This window comes from Ips typographus, linkage group LG4 (genome assembly GCF_016097725.1).
Source record: "Ips typographus isolate SLU linkage group LG4, UJ_Ityp_2.0, whole genome shotgun sequence".
Taxonomy (NCBI): domain Eukaryota; kingdom Metazoa; phylum Arthropoda; class Insecta; order Coleoptera; family Curculionidae; genus Ips; species Ips typographus.
The window spans coordinates 11748276-11768956 of record NC_138425.1 but is presented as its reverse complement, the minus strand read 5'-3'; the positions used below and the strand labels follow the sequence as shown (position 1 = coordinate 11768956).

The 20681-nt window shown below is 35.5% G+C and overlaps 5 protein-coding genes across 5 annotated transcripts; 3 read left to right on the top strand and 2 right to left on the bottom strand.

Moving 5' to 3' along the window:
* Positions 1-39: 39 nt before the first annotated feature.
* obe (activating signal cointegrator 1 complex subunit obelus) lies at positions 40-9460 on the bottom strand. The gene is made up of 30 exons (XM_081976936.1): positions 9130-9460; positions 8622-8877; positions 8115-8571; positions 7900-8065; positions 7727-7848; positions 7493-7676; positions 7284-7443; positions 7043-7235; positions 6755-6989; positions 6072-6189; positions 5830-6016; positions 5651-5775; positions 5362-5586; positions 4939-5310; positions 4540-4883; positions 4318-4491; positions 4026-4267; positions 3677-3966; positions 3372-3621; positions 3173-3318; positions 2925-3117; positions 2725-2874; positions 2541-2666; positions 2311-2461; positions 2072-2215; positions 1459-1585; positions 1214-1407; positions 994-1159; positions 328-943; positions 40-278 (listed from the first exon to the last, which is right to left on the bottom strand). The coding sequence occupies exons 1-30, from the start codon at positions 9210-9212 to the stop codon at positions 193-195; spliced, it is 6282 nt and encodes a 2093-aa protein (XP_081833062.1). The 5' UTR covers positions 9213-9460; the 3' UTR covers positions 40-192.
* Positions 9461-10085: 625 nt separating this feature from the next.
* Positions 10086-10950, top strand: LOC145727431 (MICOS complex subunit Mic10-like). Its single transcript, XM_081976988.1, has 2 exons — positions 10086-10432; positions 10558-10950. Exons 1-2 carry the CDS (start codon positions 10354-10356, stop codon positions 10731-10733), a joined length of 255 nt encoding a protein of 84 aa, XP_081833114.1. The 5' UTR covers positions 10086-10353; the 3' UTR covers positions 10734-10950.
* Positions 10951-11076: 126 nt separating this feature from the next.
* Positions 11077-13064, bottom strand: LOC145727428 (ADP-ribosylation factor-like protein 8). Its single transcript, XM_081976985.1, has 4 exons — positions 12762-13064; positions 12464-12618; positions 12247-12408; positions 11077-12189 (listed from the first exon to the last, which is right to left on the bottom strand). Exons 1-4 carry the CDS (start codon positions 12882-12884, stop codon positions 12069-12071), a joined length of 561 nt encoding a protein of 186 aa, XP_081833111.1. The 5' UTR covers positions 12885-13064; the 3' UTR covers positions 11077-12068.
* A 320-nt stretch (positions 13065-13384) lies between these two features.
* Positions 13385-15524, top strand: LOC145727424 (transcription initiation factor IIA subunit 1-like). The gene is made up of 2 exons (XM_081976980.1): positions 13385-13925; positions 14408-15524. Exons 1-2 carry the CDS (start codon positions 13560-13562, stop codon positions 15032-15034), a joined length of 993 nt encoding a protein of 330 aa, XP_081833106.1. The 5' UTR covers positions 13385-13559; the 3' UTR covers positions 15035-15524.
* A 2620-nt stretch (positions 15525-18144) lies between these two features.
* LOC145727414 (uncharacterized) lies at positions 18145-20595 on the top strand. The gene is made up of 4 exons (XM_081976968.1): positions 18145-18612; positions 18705-19596; positions 19714-19916; positions 19968-20595. The coding sequence occupies exons 1-4, from the start codon at positions 18250-18252 to the stop codon at positions 20532-20534; spliced, it is 2025 nt and encodes a 674-aa protein (XP_081833094.1). The 5' UTR covers positions 18145-18249; the 3' UTR covers positions 20535-20595.
* The last annotated feature ends 86 nt before the right edge of the window (positions 20596-20681 follow it).

The window sequence follows — 20681 nt, the reverse complement described above, 5'->3', positions numbered from 1 at the left end:
TAAAGACTCCGGAACTAATTAAAATTGGTAAATCATTACTTAACAGAATAAATAATAAATATATTAATATATCTTCTGCCCACTTATAAAGTTGATAAATAATAGTTTTTTAAAAGTATCATACAAATTGACTAAACAACAAACAAAATACTTGCATTTTATCTAATTTAAAACATTTGTAGAACTTATTGCTTACCCTATTTTAATGTTGTAACTTAACTGCTGGTCCAAGCCAATATAACAATCACTCATAATGTAAAGGTGATATTTATGATACCCTAGAAACGATTTTCTGCAGTTCAACTAAGACAGTAAAATTCAACTTACCTTTCTCAAGATGAACCGGAATTTCAATCTTCTTGTTCTTTCTGTTAAAAGAAAACTTTCTAAAAATGAGGCCAGTGTTAGTGGCTATAATTAGGAACCAAAACTCTTCCTTTTGCTTATTAAATTTCTTGCTGTGCACGTTCATTTTACTGGATCCGTCCATGAATAAATCCAGGCAGAATACGTAGTCTCCTTCAGTATCTCCGCGCACATTAACGAAACTATCCCTTTCAGAGGCTTGCACAGTCAACGATTTTTCGTGATCCAGTGACGTTACAATCGTTTGTAATGTGACGATTGGTAAATCGTTTAGTGTCTTAGCGATTTCAGTAGCTGCTTTATGACCTAATGCGCGTTCAAACACTTTTAAAGCGGATTTGTACAGTTCCGATCGGTTGAAGGACTTCAAAAAAGCCACTCCCATTTCGGAAGGATTCACTTTAAACAAGTGAGCCAAATCGTCCCGTATGGAAATTAAATTGTTTCGATTGACGTAAGGTAGCATAATCAAGTTAGGGTCATTTAGCGTATACCCTTGCAAAAGCATCTGACATAAGTAAATTAGCTTTAAAGTGCAGTCAAGCCAGTTTCTCCGTACTGCCAAATTCATCATTGCCTGCAAAAAAATGTAACTAAATTGTGCCAGTAAACTAGACAAAAACTCACATGAATAATACGTATAACTTGATCTAAAACAGATTTCAAATCCAACACGTACTCCTGATTTGGTAGGTTTTTGTCCAGTAAATAACACTTAAGCATCAGTAACACTTTAAGGCAAGGCGAGTCATAAGAAAATATTGGTGTAACATCCAGTTCTCTAGCTAATTCTCTGAAAAAAACCACTCTGCATTATACAAGAACATCTCAAAGAAAGTAAACAAACTTGTTTATGTTATCTTCATTGTGTCTCACTGGGAACAGCCGGTATTCTTCTACCTGACAGATTAAGATCAGCAATTCATCGATCGAACTGTTAGATTCCATATTTTCGCTAATAAAATGCGTACTTTTGTAGGATAGATAATACTGACAGCTAAGCATTCCAAGTAGTGTGGCTTCGTAGATACCTTTCAGTTCCTGCAATGCAGAGTTAAAAACCACAAATGTAATGTATAAGACTGTACTTACCGCATTTTGTTGTACAACACAATCATGTTGCTGTAAAGTCTCAACAACTGAATCGGCTAGATCACTAACGTACTGTATAGGGTCGCCGTTAGCGTCTAATTGATAATAGACTGGATTTGCCAATAATCTATTAGAAAAATCGAGTTAAGATTTTCAAATTTGTCCTAACTGAAGAGTTTTAAAATGTAAACAAATGTGTGTGTGGTGCAAATAGTCCTTAGAACACTTGTATACGCCTCTGGCAAATTTCAATATGCCACTAGAGGCCTCTGGCAATTTTAAACCATTCAAGGTTTAGAATACTTATAGTAACCTCTGGCACTTTTTAGAAGGTTATCAGTAGCATTTAGAGGCCACTGACATTTTCTTAATGGATCTAGAAGCTTTCAACAATTTAAAACAATTCTTAGAAGGTTTAAGACAGTTGAAGAAGCCTCTGGCAATATCTGGAAGGTTTTTAGTATTATTTAGAGAGCTCTGGCACTTCCAAAATAGACCAAACAAACAATTCTTGGATGGTTTAAGACAATTGTAGAGTTTTATAATTTACAGACATTAAACGAGTGATTTCTATACCAAATATATACCTATAAGAAAAACGTTGTAAACTTACCGTCTGAAGAAAAACGTTGACTCAATAAACTCAACCAGCTGAACTTTCGTCGTTATGTTGCCGTTAGCAATTTCTGCATTTACGTGATCTGGAAGAGTATCCAACAAGTTTGACTCCACTGGGAATGGTTCAAATAAAAATTTCCTAAAGAGGTACAACAGTTGATCGTTAAGCTTATCAATTTTGAGCAGAAACGTTTTTAGAGTAGTTCCTCCACAAAATATCTTTAGGATGTTTACCTGTAAAAATTCTTTTTGCTCTCTTGTACCATTACGCAGGCCACACCGCTAGTATCAAATTGAGGTCGTCCTGCTCTACCGCACATTTGTATCACGTCCGTTATGGGCATGTCGACGTATCGTTTTGTGGCCGCATCAAAGTATTCAGTTCCTATATTTACAGAAATTATTAATTAAAAAAAGAGGACACTTAAATCATGGAGGATCTTCAGAGACAATTGATAACTGACCTTTTACTATAACTAAACGAGCTGGAAAATTAACACCCCAGGCTAGTGTGGCTGTGGCAATTAGCACCTGAATTTTTTGACCTACATAGAGCTGTTCTACTAAGTTTCGGTCAGAGTCACATAAACCTAAAACCAAAAAAATATAAAAATGTTTTTTTTTTAGGAACATAGCACAAACACATACCAGCATGATGCATTCCGATACCATAAGCCAACAGTTGGGACAAGTCTTGATCTATTATACGAGCTTTGGCATCCTCCAGCTCGTAAGGGTTGCAGTGCATCCACTTTTGCGGATTACTCTCCGATAAAAGGAATTTCAGTAACTCGTATCCTAAAAATCCGTTTAGTTACAAAAAAAGGTTTTACACCAGAAAAACATACCAGTTATTCTAGTCTGTTTACGCGACGACACAAAAATAAGGGCGGAACTTTCGGGAGCGTACTGGCAAATGGCTTGATAGACCGATTTGTTCATTGCCGCCATTCGGGGACAATAATGTTTGACTTCAAACCCTTGCAAATGTATTTCTAGCGGTACAGGTCTCACAGCTGAGCTGAAATTGAATAATCCCCTCTATTGAGGCATAATTTCTTAGAGTTGTTCAGATAAAAAGCTTCAATAGGTTCACCTTGTCACAATTTAGCCAAAAAGCGAGATCTCCAGGATTAGCCATGGCCGTTGATAAACCTATTATACGAACGTTGGTGTTCTTTTTGCTGTTAATAAAGTTCATTCTCGAAACTATCACTTCAAGAACAGGACCTCTATCCTCACCTAAACCACGTTTTTTTTATTAACAGTACAATTTGACTGCAATAAACACTTACCCAACAAATGAATTTCATCAATAACCATCAATCCAACCTGCTTAACAAAATCCTTTTCAGTCCAATTACGACTCATCGCATCCCACTTTTCAGGGGTCGTAATAATTATATGGGAAGACCTGATCAACTCAGATCTGGGAGTGATATCTCCAGTCACCTCAATAACCTTCTTATTAATTTTAGCAAATTTTTTAGACCAATCCAAAACCCTCTCGCGTACCAAAGCTTTCATAGGTGCTATATAAACCACCTGGAAACAAGTTCAGTTTATACCGGCAACACTTTAGAATAATATTCAAGCAAACCTTCTGCTCGGGACTCAAAGAAAACAACCTCAAAATGCACAGTTCCGCTACTATAGTCTTGCCTGAACCGGTTGGCGCGCCCAAAATGATTGGAGTGTCCGTGTAGTAGCAAGAGTGAAACACTTGACTTTGAACAGCGTTAAAATGCGTGAAACTGTAAAGATCTTCGAAGGATTTATTGCGGAGTACTTGTTTAGGAAGCGGTTGCAGGTCTAGAATTTGCGTTTGGTAAGAATCTGAACTGAATAGTTTTAACTCTGACAAATCTACACTAAGGATTTGTTCAGCATCTAAAAACGCAGTAATTATTTTTATCAATAACACAGACAAAAATAAACGGGACACTTACGCATAAATTGACTATTAACAACCCGAATAAAGTATTCCAATGACAATGGTTTGGTTAAAGGAATAGTAAAAACCAGTTCTATTGGATCAGAATTGCTCAGGCACATTTTACGTGTTATAACGAAAGATTCGATATGATAAATAGAATCATGAGTGGGATCTTCGACCCAAGCGTAATAGTGCTGAACAGAGCCGTGAATTTGATTATCCCATTTGAAGTCGGCTTCTATTAACAGTTTTATCCTGAAAATTTAACGTATTATGTATTCTCCTCACAATCTCAATAAACTCACCTTACGACTCCATCAGTAATCGGTTTAACAACATAATCAACTTTGACTAAAGGAAATATATTGCAATAATGCCTTGCTCTACTAGCCACATGCCTTGCTCTGAACAAGTTTTCTAATTCACGCTCGGACATTTCTTTCAAGTCTTCAATATCCAAATTCAACACTTCCATTGCCCTACACAAAAATAACTAGAATTGGTATGACTAGGCGTTTAAGACTTACCTATGGCTGCTTAAATGAGGTACGAGCTCTTTAAATTGTAAGAGTGGATGTAAGTGATCCCACATTTGCTGCTCTAGCATTTGAGCCAACTTCAACGTTCTGGAAACTTGTAAAGCGTAGTTCCGATCTTTGGCAATTTCAAACAATGCCCGCGCTAAACGTACTATTGTTTGCATTATATACTGAGTGTCCGATGCTAAAGATGACATTCGCATTTGAGCTCTACTGATGTTGGCTTGTATTAAACAAATCACTTTTGAAGTGGAGTGTGCAAAATCTAGGTTAATGTTGTACTCGTTGTAGTCTCTAAGACGGTCCAGTTCTTGTATTTCATCCATTCTGACCTAATTCAGAATAATTTGATGTCAATGCTCAGTAAGAATATTTGTGTTAGCTGACCTGAATCTGTTGAAATTCCGACGCTTCGCTAAGCAGCTTAAGCAGATTCGCTTCCGAGATATGTCGATGAAACCGCTCGTGAAAAGACTCCATCGTTTTATAAGAAATATAATAAAAACTGGCAATACGACCAAAATTAGTTGGTCGTAATTCGCCGACTTCTTTATTAAACCTAATCAATTGTGATTTTTCTAAAATAGTTGCAGCATTGTCCAACTGAGTTTGCAAAAACTGATTAAATTGCAAATTGTCAAACACTTCCTTAAACGTCAAGCCGTAAACAAGGGGATTCTTCTTAATTCGATAGTAAAGAAAAGTGTTAGTAAACCACTCCATGGCTTCCCGCAAATTTGAAACCGTACCAAGAACCACCTAAACTTTTCACATCAATAATGTCTCAAACACACCTCAAACAACACAAACCTCTGCATTTAAATTATCAGGAATACCATTAAGAAACTGACTTTCAATAGGAACTTGGGACAACATTAAACCCATATACTTTGACACGTTTGTCATTGTCGTGATTATGATACCATGTCCAGAAGTGTCATATTGAGGCCGTCCTGCACGACCAAAAATTTGTTGCACGTCCAACATGTCCATGTCTACAAACGAAGATTTGGTCGCGTCGTAATGAAGCGTTCCCTAAAATGTTTGTTTTATGTTTTATAAGAAACTAATATTTGTTAAAACAACACTGCGCTATTACCCGGATAATAACAGCATGAGCAGGTAAATTAACTCCCCAAGCTAAAGTCGTAGTGCACACTATAACCTTCAAAATTCCAGTTCTGAACAAATGCTCCACCTCTAATCGATCAGAACGCACCATGCCTGTCATTGAACAATAATATACCAACAGCAAATCTAATAACCATAAAAAATCACCTGCATGATGAATGCCGAAACCCTGAGGTATTATATAGCCCAAATCGCTGTTTTTGTAACCGGACCGGTTGATTTTAACATTTTTGTCCGGTTCAAATTGCATCAAAGTACCTTTTTCCTGAGCGATCTCTATTAGTTTTTTCGCTACTGATGCGGTGGCGTTTCGTGACGTAACAAACACCATAGCCTGAATTATGGTTGCATTTTTAGAACCAAACTAGTTATGTAAGTTATGTGCTTACTTGATGTCCTTCTCTAATAAAATTAACAATTTTTTCATAGCACACCATGTCCATAATGTCAGTTTCGTTTTTCTTTTTTACGCCAATGAAGGTGGTTGTCAGTGGTACAGAGCGAAATCTGAAATTACGTTTTAAATGATATTTCAAGTAAAAATAGTTTGAGAGTTAATTGCAACAAAAATTATGAAATCACAAGTTTCAATTCTATAAATCAAATTTTCCCTTGATTTCAAAACCGCTTAAAAAACTCCTTTTTTCCTAACTAAAACAACCTTATAATACTTACATAGTTGCTAAAGAACAGTATTAACCGTTTGTCATCACCTAACTAAAGATGGAAAATTGTTAGAAGTTTATTTTTGGAAGAAATGTCAAAGAGAATTTAAAGAATTTCAGGAAAATTTAAGAGAATCATGAAGAAAAGGTTAATGATAAAGGCACATCAAAAGCAATTCAGACTGTTTGGAAATTATAAAAAGCCAAGTAGATTCTTGGAGAAACCACACTGTAAGTACTCTTTGAAGCAACAGATCCATGGGGACTGTCATTAAACGTCATAGCTAGTTCAGTTTGTCAAAGTGGCCAAAGTTTTTCCAACCAAACAAATTAAAATATTCTTGAGTATTTCAATGTTGCCAAATTTGGTTTGTCTGTGTTATTATTAAACTTGTTTTATCTCTCACCTGTTATCAAAGAAGAATAAACCTCTTCTAGTGTTGACTTTTAAGAATTGTGCCACATCTAAATAACCAGGCAACGTTGCCGAAAGTGCAACAATTCTAATCATACTTTGACTACTGACAACCTGTCTCAGTGTCCTGGCTACCAAGGCTTCAATAACCGGCCCCCTTGATCCGTTCAGCAAGTGAACTTCGTCTATTATGAGTAGTTTTACCAGTCCCACGATTTCAGAGTCAACTACAACAACCCATAAATAAACCTCAATAAATCGGAAATTACTAACAACCCACCTGCACCCTTTCTGGTTATTACGTCCCATTTTTCGGGAGTGGTTACTAACATTTGGGTTTCCACGATTTCCTTTTTAGTCAATTGCATATCTCCAGTGCACTCTTTTACTGATATTCCTATAGGTGCTAGTTTTTTACTGAAATTGGCCACCATTTCAGTTGCCAGAGCCTTCATAGGACAAACATAGATAATCTACAAAAACGAGTTAAAATCCCCAATAACCAAACCCATTCAAAGAACCTTAAAATCGGATTTGTGAATCAAACTGCCCTCCATGTGTGACCTAATCTGATGCACAATAGTTAACAGGGCTATATTAGTTTTACCGGCCCCAGTAGGGGCGCAAACTAACATATTTTCATTGGAATTATAGGCAACAGGAAAAACCTCCGACTGGATTCTAAAAAATCGGTTTAATTCAAAACTTTTAAATTTATTATTGAACGCACCTATTAAACTCTTTAATATCTTTAAAGACTAGTTTGCCAACTGTGTCCAAAGATGAGACTTGAATAGGTTTTAAGTCTTGAACACCAGCTTTGCTACCGCCGGGAATAGTAAATTCCGCATAATCGTTTGTGATTCTTTTAATAGCGTTTTCAGGTTGTAAAATTGGAACACCCTCGAATTTACCTAAATTACATTTTTTAAGCACTAAATTTATTGGAGTGTCCATCACTTACTGGTTATCATATGGTTTCTCAGTTGATCATGGACGTGAGGATACTCTTCTGCATCCAATTTAACATTGGCTTGTTTTTTAAATATTGGTGTTGTCCTAGCTACAGCATACTCAATTTCAGCCCTAAAACATTTTTTTGTTATTTGCTACCACCTTGCAAAGTAAAATACTTACTGCTCCTGTTCAGCTGCTGACATTTTATTTCTATCTTTTTTCTCAATTTTTCTCAGTTTTTTTAACAAATTACTTTCTTTTTCAGACTGTACTGTAACAGTCCCTGCAATAACAGCATCAGAATTGTTGGTCTTATTTAACATTCTGGTATTCATTCCTTGATATACTGCAGGTAAACATTAAAAGACTGAATAAATTGTATCAAAATATCTTACTTTTGTTTCCCCCTGTTGTCTTTCCGTAATCGATGTTTTTACGATTTCTCACGATTTCAGTAATGAAATCAAAAAGGTTGCACCCAAAAGTGTCAATTAAGTAAGCTACTACTTCATCATCATTGCGATCTAACTCCAACTGTTCCTTAATTATAGACTTAAACTCTTCATAATTGTAATTAGGAATAGCATCTTTGTATATTTCAAACATAGTGTCCAGCTTATAAGAATCATTAGTAGGGGATGTTTGCAAGGGTTGCAAAAATGTAAAGTCATTTTTGCTACTTTTCTTTGTTAATTGTTCAACTTGTGGCAAGTCTTCAAGCAGTGGAATGTAATATATAGGATTCAAAGGTTTGACACTCTTTAAAGGGTCTAACATAACTGAACCATTAAATGACCTTGATTCACTATAAAAGTAATTGTCTGGCAGTCTATCCACTACATTTTCTACAACCTAAAAACCTTTATCAAACCACAGATAGTAGCAATAATTTTTTAACATACTTTTTTAACATTTTCTAAAGCACTCATAGGTAAACCAGGAAAAAACTGTATTTTTAATTGCCTGTGCCTTTTGTAGTTTTTCAGAATGTTTAAAACAATTTCATACACATAATCCTCTAAAGGTATGTCATCTTTTACTAATGTATTAACTTGTTTCTTTACAAAACCATATAAAAGTTCTAAATAGATCAAACCTTGACCGGTATCAGAGTCAGGACAATATTTGAAATAGTTTTCAATCTTGTCATACTGGCATCTGAAATGGAAAACAAAAGTTTAATTAAATCATTCTTAGAATCATCAACTTGAGAGAATCATAACTTATGAATATGAGTATACAATGTCAAAACAGCTCTTGTATTAATGGTTAATAAAACTTAATAAACATAAGCACTACACAGTACAATAATATGTAGCTGATTATGTGTATTTCAACATAATAACAAGGGTGTTAAGCCCCCTGAAGTGTTCCAGTATGTTAAGTAAAATGTAATAAAATAATACTTACTCAGCCACAGAATACTCTTTGTGGTCAGTCTCATTCAATAGCTGGGGCCCATAAAAATCTTTAAAAAAGGCTGAACTACACATTTTTCCTTAAGTTTTCTAATTAATTTACAATCTTGTGCAATCAAAATTCCAGCTAAAACAAACAACTAATAAAAAAGCAGTCTTCACTCACAGCTCTAGATATAAAACAATTTAAAATTCTTTTGGTATTCCACGAATATTTTAATTCTGCAAATTGTTTATTAGTTATTCATATGGATAAATTTACATAAAGATAAAGTTTTATCTTAAAAAAGAAAACCAAAATTGAAATGAAATCTTCTAACCTCAAATCCACACATTTCAAAACACACTTTTGTCAACTGTCAACTGTCATTTATTTTGAACTTTTGGAAAATATGAATGTTGCAGAATCTCATCGATTAGTTGCTTCAGTCCAGAATGGACCTTATGGGCATTAATAGTAGTTTATTGAAAGGATTCTATTTATAAAGGCTTCTGGCAACATTATAATAATTTTACATACAGGTGAGGTAAAACTAAAACTGGTCTCTGTCAATTACATGGTAGAAAAACCATGTAATTGACAGAGAAATATTGATAATGGCATGCGCGAAACAAAGACAGAACATCTAAAATAAGTCCAAGTAAGCCGAAAAATTGTTGCTATGTTGTCAAACGTCTGTCTGAATTCGTGGACTAGATTACTTGCAAAATTAAGTTTGTGACTAGAACATTCCTAATCATTTATATTTATTTAAGAAACCAAATTTTGTAGACGTTTCTGACAATTTTTGGTTATGATTTCATCTTAATTTTGCTTTTCGGTATAGTTCATTTTTCAAATTAGTGCAGTTGATAAAATTCATAAATTAAAATTATCGATAGACAAATATTAATTCGCAGCTCTCATATTACAGATACAGATGGCGCTTAAACTCACAATCTGTCAAATGTCAACAAGTTTGTAGGAAAATGCCAATTCGTCCTACCGAAATTTGACTTTTCTTGTAATGGAAAAAATTAAAGAAAATTTAGGAAATTGAGCACCAAGTGTTTTTAAATAGAACGAAAATATCATCCACCGAGTCCAGGGTAACACTCGCCTTGGATTTTTTTTTAATTGACAATTTTACGCAATTTTTTTAAAACCGTGCGACAACTGCTCGGTTCAAGCCGCATTCCATAACAATCCTGAAAAACTGCCCTTTTAAGTGAAAAAATGAGCTCCCCCGTTTATGTGGAAGAAGAACTGGGAAGGAAATGGGATCGGTGCATATCAGATTCCGCTATTAAATTCGGTAAGTGCATTTTTTCATTGTGCAGGTTAAACACCCTGTTATGTCATCATAAACATGTGAGGAGATACTTAAAAATATCACAAAAGTTCACATTTCTTCACTTAAACGACCTTTTTACTTTCTAGGAGGTGGCATAGTAATAGGCGCTGTATTCTCACTACTATTCTTCAAAAGGAAAAGGTGGCCAATACTAATGGGTGGAGGTTTTGGGGTGGGTATGGCTTATGCCAATTGTGAAAAGGATATAAATGCCACAATACGCAATTGTGCACCACCCAGTCCACCTTCTGAAAAGAAGTGAAGCGACGTAGCAGAAATTCTAGGGTACTGCCTCTTTTAGTGACTATTGTACTGTATGGTTCTAACTTATTGATTGGAAATTACACATAGCATGTATATATATTTTCTATTATAATAAATGGTTTGTTTTGCGAAAATTAGAGTAATATTCTCACATAAGAAGAGGACAATGTCAGTTATTAAATTAGGGCAAAAGTATTAAAATGTTTTTTTTTGGACAGGAAGTAATGATTACTTACCCAGTGAAGCTTGTTGTTGATATTGGTTCAAGTAAATAATTGAAAACTCTTCCATTTGATAGTACATAAAGGAGAAGGAAACAGTTAAGATACTCTCAATAATAGTTATACTTAAACAAGATAATATATTTTGTGTACAAACATAAATGTACGGACGAATATAGACATAAAACTTACTGCTAAAATATATTCTATACCTATACTACCCTCCTGTGGGAGAGCAATTTTTAAAATATTAACTTAATATTGTATGACAAGCACCTATACTGCTGTAAGCTTTATTATCAGTCTGACCTGAATTTTCTGTTTAGATTTGCTATAAAAAAGCTGTTAATCCTAAAAACAGTTTTTCTAGCAGACTGTGGCTGTAATATGCAATAAGTAAATCATTTTTAAAAAATCTCATTTAATGTTCACTGTACAGTAAGCCAAGAAAATTACTATTTGTTGTACAGGACAATCCTAAATAATATCTATAAAGTGGACTAGAAATCAGATCTTAAAATGGGTGTTAAAAATTGGATTAACTTTATTATGAATTTGGCTGATATACAGTTCATTTATCTAGTGCCTTTTTGAGTTCTGTAAATTGCTTCTAATGCAAAAACTTGTGATCTTTATTGCAATATTTATCAAATTAATATTGTGTGAGTTATCAGCTTGTATCTTATGAAAACCTTTTTTCAACTAAACAATAGAATGGGTTTTTACATATTAACAAGTGAATAAACATGATTTGCTTCAACTTTCCAAAAAATCAATTTAGAACCCTGCATTTTATCTAATACTTATCTATCATTTGTTCTGAATTTATTGAATAACTGTAAAACTGTGTGCTATTATTTTATGTCTCTATATACATATTACATATAAAAAAAAATCTTACTTATTATCTTAATGTGAAGTAAATACTCTAGAGAAATATTATCAAATTTAGGGCTTAAAATCACTTAAAAAAAGGCATACTTAATTAATTCCAGTACAGGTCTATAATAGGTGAATTGCAACTAAGATTGGTTTAGAAGACCATTAAACCTCTCTAAGTTGCAATTTAGTGCTTTTAACTTATACAACCTCAAATCTCACTACTAACCAATCTAACGCATTCCAGATTTTGAATGTGCTATGAGCCACTGTAAAGTGATGTCTATGTTGTCTTTTTCCTTGCATGAAATTGAGTAACAACAGATTTCACGATCCTGAATTGCAGACAGATTCCTGCCAAGTTAAAGGTAATAAATTGTCTTTACATAATAAACAAAAAAAATCACTTACATTCGTTCAATAAGGCCATTTTCATCTAAGGCTTGGGGTTTATCCCTCTTGTTGCCCAGTACCAGAACTGGAATGCCAGCAAGTTGTGGCTTGTCTAGTAAATTGTGCAACTCATTCCTTGAAGCTTCAATTTTGTCTGGATCAGCAGCATCCACCATATACCTATAAAAGTCGTTTTTACACACTCACACAAAAGTCCATATAAGAAAGTACATACACTATAGCATTTACACCCCTGCAATACCTTTCCCACATTGACCTAAAACGTGGCTGACCACCAATGTCCCAGACTTTAATGGTCACATTACCTTTTGTAATTTTTCTCATATTAAAGCCTACTGTTGGTATCATGTCCTCACTGAACTGGCCTGACTGTTAAAAGAAATAAAAAGCAAACTTATAGGACCAAAGTGTTAGCAATAATAACAAAATGATACCACTGTTGTCTTGGTGGTTGACCTCTGGACAAACAAGTAGAACATGAATTTGAACTTTTGAAAACGTGAACTACTTACAGCGATAACATTAACAAAAGTAGTCTTGCCGGAATATTGAAGACCAACTAATGTTAATTCCATTTCTTCTTTCCAGAAAAGGCTCCTGAACCAGTCCAAAATTCGGTTCATTAATGCCAACATTTTGATTGATTAGAAGTTATCAGTGTATCTAGGAAATTAATTAATAAGTAACATCAAATTAATGTCGCCTAAAAATCGTATTTTTTTTGGGTGTGAATGGGTGGAATTTTAAGAGATTTTTTTTGTTTTCGATATGGAATTGAACAACTGTCAAAACTAACCAGCTGTCACCAGCTTAACAACAAAAATCGATGGTCTCTGATTTGTCATAAAATCGATCATTAGGCCCTCTAGTGGACAAAATTATGCTTTGACTTGACAGATGACAAGACAAAATGGCTTTAATTTGGCTGGCTGTTCAACGGTGTCAAAGTGTTCTAGACAACTAGTATTAGTCTCAGTAGTATCTCAATATCTTTGTATGAGAATAATACGTGATTGCACATTCATAGTTAATTCATAAATACTGAATTTCTTATGCTTTAGGAATCACTACTAATTGCCTTAGTCCACGTGTATAAAAAAGAAGAAGACAACTGATAAACATAACTTAACCTCACACTTTAATCGCATCTGTCATCAACGAAGCTAACAAAATGGGGTGCAAGTTATCATAAATGCTCACACATTTTCTCCTGAAAACCTACTCAAGTAATTTCTATTCTTCCTTCACCCGTATTTTATTCTATACTGAAAACGTACTGCATTACTTCCATCAATTCGTGACCGGCGAAAATGGCCAATTCCTTGTGCAAAACTTCCGTTTTGCGAATCTATCAGGAGGTGATTGAGGACGTATTATCGGGGGTGAGGGAGTTGTTCGTCGAAGAAGGGATCGACGAGCAGGTACTGCAAGAACTGCGCCAAACGTGGGAAACCAAATTGACGGCGAGCAAGGCTGTACAAAATGAAGTGGAAGAAAAGACAAAGAAACAAGAGGCTATATCAAATGGGTTTCCCAAGCCTATTACAAATCAGCAGACCCAGCAATCGCAACCTCATCCAGTAGCTCAAACTGTTGTTGAGACTAAAATGGTTCCTATTCAGATTACTCTTCCACCACAACCTGGTACTGAAGGTCAGCGAGTTTTAACTATTCAGGTAAGTTACTGGCTTGTTCTACTTATTTGTATAAAATGATAATGTTTGTTGTAAACACTTTAGAAGTGCAAGGTAGGTCAATCTAAAATTTGCCAAGCAATAGAGATAAATATGTGGAAACAAAGTTGTTTGAAGGGAAAATGTTTTTATTAGTAACTTTACACTAAAAAATGTGTATTCTATTATTATAATACAAGCCCCTCATCTTCATTAAACAGATGTTGTAGTATGTATTTGTTATATTAATAAAAACTCAGGTTTTTTAAGTTTGTTGAATTTTTAGTCTAATTATTGTGTTGTTTGTTTTCAGTTATCCTCAATTGAATTGAATTGATTGATAAACAAGTAAACCCTGAACTTATCTGTTTAAAATTATCAAGTGTGAGTTATAAGGGCAAAAAATCAAGATTAACAAAACATTAACAGAGAAAGTTATTTTTTTATTAACAGAGAAAGTTAGTTTTTGTTTTTCTCTATTTTAGGTGCCTGCAACTGCATTACAAGGCAACCAACTTCAAAAAGTTCTCACTGGACCAGTTATAACAGCAACAATGGGTCTGCCACCTGCAATTGCTTCCTCTCTTTTGCAACAACATGTAAACGCCGCCTTCAACAGCCAACAAGCCGCCAAAAACGTTTTACAGGCCGATGGTGCGGCTAGCTGTAGTAGTGATATGGACAGTGAAGATATAGAAATTGAATTTGTCTTACCTAGACGTAGTAAAGTCACTAAAAAAGTTAACCCAAAGAAACTGAAAAAACTGTGTGCACAACCTTTATCACAGATAGATGGAAGTATGGACACTTCGGACGAAGCGTCCGATGGTACGGATGATGAAAATGATGACGAAGATTTGGATGATGATAAAGATGAAGACGATCAAGAGATTGAGGAGGATGGCGGGGAGGAAGAGCCGCTAAACTCTGAGGATGACGTGTCTGATGATGATCCCACAGACTTGTTTGAAACGGATAACATTGTGGTGTGTCAGTACGATAAAATTATCCGGAATCGTAACAAATGGAAATTCTACCTCAAGGATGGGATCATGAATTTGAATGGAGCTGATTATGTCTTCCAGAAAGCAAATGGTGAAGCGGAATGGTAAGGGTGTCTTAGTAAATGTCAATTTTTGTGATTTGAACAGTTTAGTGTGGGAGGGTTCAGTTTTTTAAGTGACTTGTGTTGAGATTCAGAAAGACTGAACTTCTAAGTGTTAAGTTAATTGGTTCAGCCAGAGTTTTTAGTTTAGTTGCAATAATCTTACCCCTACAATTCATAGGGCTGGTTTGTATATACCCCAACATTTTGTCTTAATCCTTTAGTGTATTTTGTTAAAAATGCAGGTGTCCTTTTTTGTAAGGTTGAGTAAGTTTACATTTAGTCACTGAACAAAAAAGAAGAACTGAAAACTGAAACATAAAGGGGAGGCAAAGTTTTTTACTATTTAATTACCAACATTTTAAAAAGGGTTCTTCAATAAACATTAGTTGTATATCTATTTGTTTTGTAGTGAGTTTTTGTTAATAAATATATGTAATTCAGCGATTTGTTAGTGATATACATAAAGGTATTCAATATATACCTATTTATTTGAATGTGATTTTTTAATTTCATTCAGAAAAATACTACAAAATGTTGAAAAAAATACCTTAACATGACCAATTTTTATTTATATCTCTTTGAGTATATTTAACCATCATTCTGATCACATCATTGCATTTAAAATATAGAATTTTCTTAATGAATTGAAACTGTAGATTTGGTTGCTTTTATATGAAACTGGTTGAGCTAGTATACACACTTTTCTTGAATGAATTTATTATTAGAATCACCCTGTATCAAGAAAAACACACTTGTTCTAGTAAATTAAATTTACCATTACTACTGAATTTTATGAGCGAGTCATAAATCTGAGGTCATTATTTGGAGACTTTGAAAAAACAATGTCGTAGCCGGCTGGAGAGTTCTTGCCAAATTATTTGTTTCCCCATTTCAAATGATCTATGTTTTGGGCTATTTTTAAACCCGATGGTTTTGGACAACCTTTCAAATTACCGGCGCGCTCTCCGCTGTTTTTGCGCTCTCTAATGACAAAATTTTGTCAAGATTCCAGTAAAGTGGTTTCGCAGAAAAATGACCGAACCGCACAATCACCATCTAACCCACAAGAGCCATATTTATAACCTGTTTACTAATATTTTTGAGTAGAAAAAAGCGCGCGTTAACCGTGGTCCAGTCGCGTCCATTACAGCGCGTGATGCGCTCAGATCCAAAAATAAAGGAAACCGGCTCCAGTTGTTAATTCGGCAATAATAATTATAGAAAACTGTTTAAATTCGACTGTAATATAAACTGTTTATAAAATGGAAAGTAATAACGCTGTTCCGGTGACGTCACCAGGTCTAGATGCTAGGACGCCAAGCACACCCAGTGCCGAGAAGAAGGTCGGCTTCAAAAGACCCACTCTGATCATTCCTCCTCCTCAAGGGAGCGTAAACTCGCCCAGGGTGTTGCTGAGCGTGCCCGTCGAGGATCCCGGTAATAATTACGGAAGGAAGACTTCCCAGTTCATGTTTGACCATATTAATCAGCTGCGGGACTTGGGGCTGAGCACCGCCAAGACCAGTTTGGGGTTCGGGGAAAAGTTTGCCTATTGGCTCTACAATAAAGTGAAAGTGCTCAGCAAGAAGTGGTTTACTCATTGTTTTCTTACCATTGTGCTCATCATTTACACTATTGGTGGCGCTATCAGTTTCAAAACCATTGAAGGTGAGAATACCACTTTTTTTTCTATTTACAAGAATGCTTTAAAGTAGTGGTACATTTAAAAATCTTGATTTATCATAAAATAATAGTTTTATTGGTTGATTTTTACTGATATCTATTTCTGATCTATTGAACCTTCTAAAGCACCAAAAAATTGCTTTAAAAACTGATTTTTGTTTCGTTTTTTATTTCATAAATTTTCAGTCTAGATCGTAAACTGTTGAGGTGACAAGCTACCTTTGCCAAACAGTAAAACACAAGAACACGCTAATTTTTTTCCTGAAAATCATTTTGAACACGTGGTGAATCTAAATTTAGTTGAGATGATATTTTTAACGAAAGTAATCGACTCATTTGAGCTTTAGAGATTTGCACTGTTATCCACGAAAGACATTTTCAAAATAAAATCAGATGTTTAGTTAAGGACGCTTTTAAATTCTCGATAACACACAAATATCCAGGAATATCTTTAAGATTCGCACGGTGATTAATTAGTGTTTAACATAGTTCTTTTATTGAAAAATAACTTGCAAAATCTAATTCAAAAGGACACTGTGGATTTTATGGCAAAAACCAAGATATCAGCCATCTTATTGGATTCGGAACGCGTTTCTTTAGAGTGATATTGAATTTGGAACGTAGCACAGGAAACGGATGTAACAGTGGTCAAGTGAAGGGTTGATTTCATAATGAATTCTTTTAAAATAACTTCTTAGTAGTTTTTAATTTTGTATGCAGTAGAAATTGTTTTTTTAAATTAATTTTTACGGTTTGATCAGTATTTTGTAGTATAATTACAAAAGAATTAAAAGAAATATGATGACAACACTTCAATTGACATATTCTGCTGATGCTTATTAACGGTTAAACGCATCAATTTTGGAAGGCATTTTGATCGATTTAAATGTATATTTAGAGATTTCTTATTGAGCTTTGTTAAAAAATTATAGGGAGAAGTAAAATTCAAGTGCGATTTTTTTTGCCATAGAAAAGTGCAGCAATTATAGGTATTATTACCGTTAAATTACGATATTAATCATAAAAATTTGAATTCAGAACCATATGAAGGTAGTGTAGAACGCCCAGACCTTTTGGCACTCAGATACCAACTAATCGAAGAAGTGACCACTCTATCCAGATTGATGCCGTTGGATAATCAAACCGAACAATGGAACGAACTGGCCAATGAACGGATTTACGCTTTCTTCGGACAGGTAATCGAGGACAGAAAGGTGGAAAGTTTCATCAAAGCCTATCGTGGCGACAAAGTGTGGACAATATGGAATTCGATCGTATTTTGCGCTACCATTTACACCACAATTGGTAAGTATTTCAACAAGTTGTTTTGGTGCAACCTGTGTGTTGATGCTTTTTAAAAAGTGAACGCTGCTTGCATGCATATTTAGGTCAATTACCGATACTCGTAACCGTAAAAAATCTCCACGTCCTAATCCACCAAGGTCTGGAGTCGTCATCAAATGCTCGGTGGTTTATTTTTAACTTTGTCTAAAAATACAATTCGGGGTTCTCGCGATAGAATTCAGTTTTTGAGAGATGGAATCCGAATTGGTGGAGCAAAAGGATAAGGAAGAAAACGGTGTCGAAAATGTGGTGACAGATAATAACAACATCGGCGACTTGGACGACACCAGCACTAAGGTTCAGAAAGTTGTCAGTAAAATCGAAGAAGGACTGAAAGATGAAGGAAATACAGTGCCACAGTTGGAAATTAATAGCGTATTACCGGAAAGGGTAGCCAGAAGAAAAACCAAACCGAAAAGACATGGGTTAGTGAAAAGGGAGCTGACTCCAGTTAGATTATTGGGTGATGGGATTAGTGGACGAAACAAGGTGGACGATCCCAATAATATTACAAATAATGGAGTCAAGGATCGATCATCTAGTAGCACTAGTGAGGTAAATGGTATACCATTACTATTATATGATAAGATGAAATGCATGGTTGAGGTGTCAGTTTAATTTATGAAAGATTTTCTTTTAATTTTCAGAATTTAAGCCGACAAGGCAGTTTCAGAAAACCTGACAACAAAAAAGGCAGTCTTTCAGAACTAGCCCACCAAGAATTCCTGTCCATATTCAATAAAACCAAAAAATCGATAAGTTCGGCCGCACAAAGAGGTCGAGAACGATTCAGAAAGTACGAACAAAAATTAGCAAAACGCAGTCAATCAGCACCCTACAAATTCGTCGAAGAACTACAACACAGCCTGGAAAAGGTCCAGCAGGACGATTTTCACTTACGTCGCAAATTCTCCGATTCTGACTTCTTCATCTCGGTAAACGAACCTTTTCGCAGCACCAGCTTGCAACCACCACCACTACGTCACCGTAGAACATTCAGCAACGAATCGGTGACATCACCAAAAATTATCGAAGTCCTAGACCCGAAGACCTCGGACGTAGTGCAGCGGAAAGAATTGGATGCTACAGGACGAGCCCGCAACATTCCTGTCAAAGTGAAGAAGCTTCAGACGAGCGGGTTCAAAGACTTGGTAAAGAACTTCAGGTGGCACAAGAAGGAATTTTGTGGCGAGTACGTGAAGATAAAGTCAACGTTACGACGATGCTGTTGCGAGATTTTTTTAATTATTATGTTGTGCGGGATGGGGGGGTTAATGTTCAAGTTTACGGAAGGGTCGTTTGAGTCGTACTATAAGTGCGGGGTGAGGAGGGTGAAGCGTGACTTTATCGATTTGCTGTGGACAAAAAGTCATAATTTACGCGAGGATGATTGGAAGTCTTTAGCCAGGAGTCGATTGAGGCAGTTTGAGGAAGAGTTGCATAGTGCTCATGAGGCGGGCATGACGGATTATAGTGGAATGAGGTCGTGGAGTTTTTTGAATGGGATTGTATACTGTTTGACGGTTGTTACGACTATCGGTAAGGAAAGCAAGAAGTCTCCAAAAAATTTGCCCTGTATTATCTTAATCACATTTTTTGTTGTATTACAGTATTTAAATTTTAAACTTGTGAAGCATTTTTTAATAACGATTTTAGGTTATGGACATATGTTTCCAAAAACTAACACTGGTAGAGCCCTCACCATCGTCTACGCTCTGATTGGTATCCCACTTTTTTTGATCGCACTCACTGATTTTGGAAAACTGTTCACCAGAGGCATTAAGTTTGTTTGGTCGTTTGTGCGCCGGCTTTACTACACTGGAAGTTGCCGGAAAGTGCGGAAAAACTCCGGAGTAGATGTAAGTTTTAGTAGTATTAACAAGAAAAACACTGATCAACTTAAATCATAGGATATCTTCAAAGGAGCTCAAAATCTTTACGACTATGCCACTTTTAAAAGACCATCGTTCTTCGACCCCAACACCCCCATGCCGCCAGATCCAGAACAAGCCACGGACGCCCCCACCACCCCCACTACCCCCGCCATCTCAAACTTTGAAATCGACGATGAATTCAACCTCCCTATTTCCGTTGCTCTCTTCATTCTGGTGGCCTACATCTTCTGTGGTGCGGTAATGTACATGGTGATTGAAAAATGGAACTTCTTCGAGTCGTTCTACTTTGTATTCATCTCCATGTCGACCATCGGTTTCGGAGACTACGTCCCCAGAGATCCGGTGTTCATGATCGGTTCCATTATTTACTTGGTCTTTGGGCTAGCGCTGATGTCCATGTGCATCAACGTGGTGCAGGCTAAATTGAGTGACACATTTAAACAAGCCTCGAGCAAGATTGGACAAACGATGGGCATCCAAGTGGACGAGGAGGGGAGCGTGATCAACATGGCTCCGGAATGTATTGAGGAAGTCACTCCTACAGAAGTTGTCGCCACTGAATCGTCCAGTGATAAAGAATGAATCATAAGTTTTTGTCTGTTATTTTTAATTATGTTTTGGTTTAATAGAAAAGTGAGAAAACCGTTGTTTAGTATTTTTAGTTTTAAAACTGTTATTAAGGGACACACAGCCAAAGTAAATAATTTTTTGATAGAAAAAATGAGAGTA

Bases quoted from the DNA above. Each gene is read 5' to 3' on its own strand.
- LOC145727431 (XM_081976988.1), top strand. From the start codon at position 10,354: ATGAGCTCCCCCGTTTATGTGGAAGAAGAACTGGGAAGGAAATGGGAT. The intron at 10,433-10,557 runs GTAAGTGCATTT...TTTACTTTCTAG, and splicing joins AGATTCCGCTATTAAATTCG to GAGGTGGCATAGTAATAGGC.
- LOC145727424 (XM_081976980.1), top strand. From the start codon at position 13,560: ATGGCCAATTCCTTGTGCAAAACTTCCGTTTTGCGAATCTATCAGGAG. The intron at 13,926-14,407 runs GTAAGTTACTGG...TCTCTATTTTAG, and splicing joins AGCGAGTTTTAACTATTCAG to GTGCCTGCAACTGCATTACA.
- LOC145727414 (XM_081976968.1), top strand. From the start codon at position 18,250: ATGGAATCCGAATTGGTGGAGCAAAAGGATAAGGAAGAAAACGGTGTC. The intron at 18,613-18,704 runs GTAAATGGTATA...TTTAATTTTCAG, and splicing joins CATCTAGTAGCACTAGTGAG to AATTTAAGCCGACAAGGCAG. The intron at 19,597-19,713 runs GTAAGGAAAGCA...TAACGATTTTAG, and splicing joins GACGGTTGTTACGACTATCG to GTTATGGACATATGTTTCCA.
- LOC145727428 (XM_081976985.1), bottom strand. From the start codon at position 12,884: ATGTTGGCATTAATGAACCGAATTTTGGACTGGTTCAGGAGCCTTTTC. The intron at 12,619-12,761 runs GTAAGTAGTTCA...TTCTTTTAACAG, and splicing joins CTTTTGTTAATGTTATCGCT to TCAGGCCAGTTCAGTGAGGA. The intron at 12,190-12,246 runs GTAAGTGATTTT...TTAACTTGGCAG, and splicing joins AATGGCCTTATTGAACGAAT to GAATCTGTCTGCAATTCAGG.
- obe (XM_081976936.1), bottom strand. From the start codon at position 9,212: ATGTGTAGTTCAGCCTTTTTTAAAGATTTTTATGGGCCCCAGCTATTG. The intron at 7,236-7,283 runs GTTCTTTGAATG...TCGTTTTTGTAG, and splicing joins TTCACAAATCCGATTTTAAG to ATTATCTATGTTTGTCCTAT. The intron at 3,967-4,025 runs GTAAGTGTCCCG...CTGCGTTTTTAG, and splicing joins TGTTAATAGTCAATTTATGC to ATGCTGAACAAATCCTTAGT.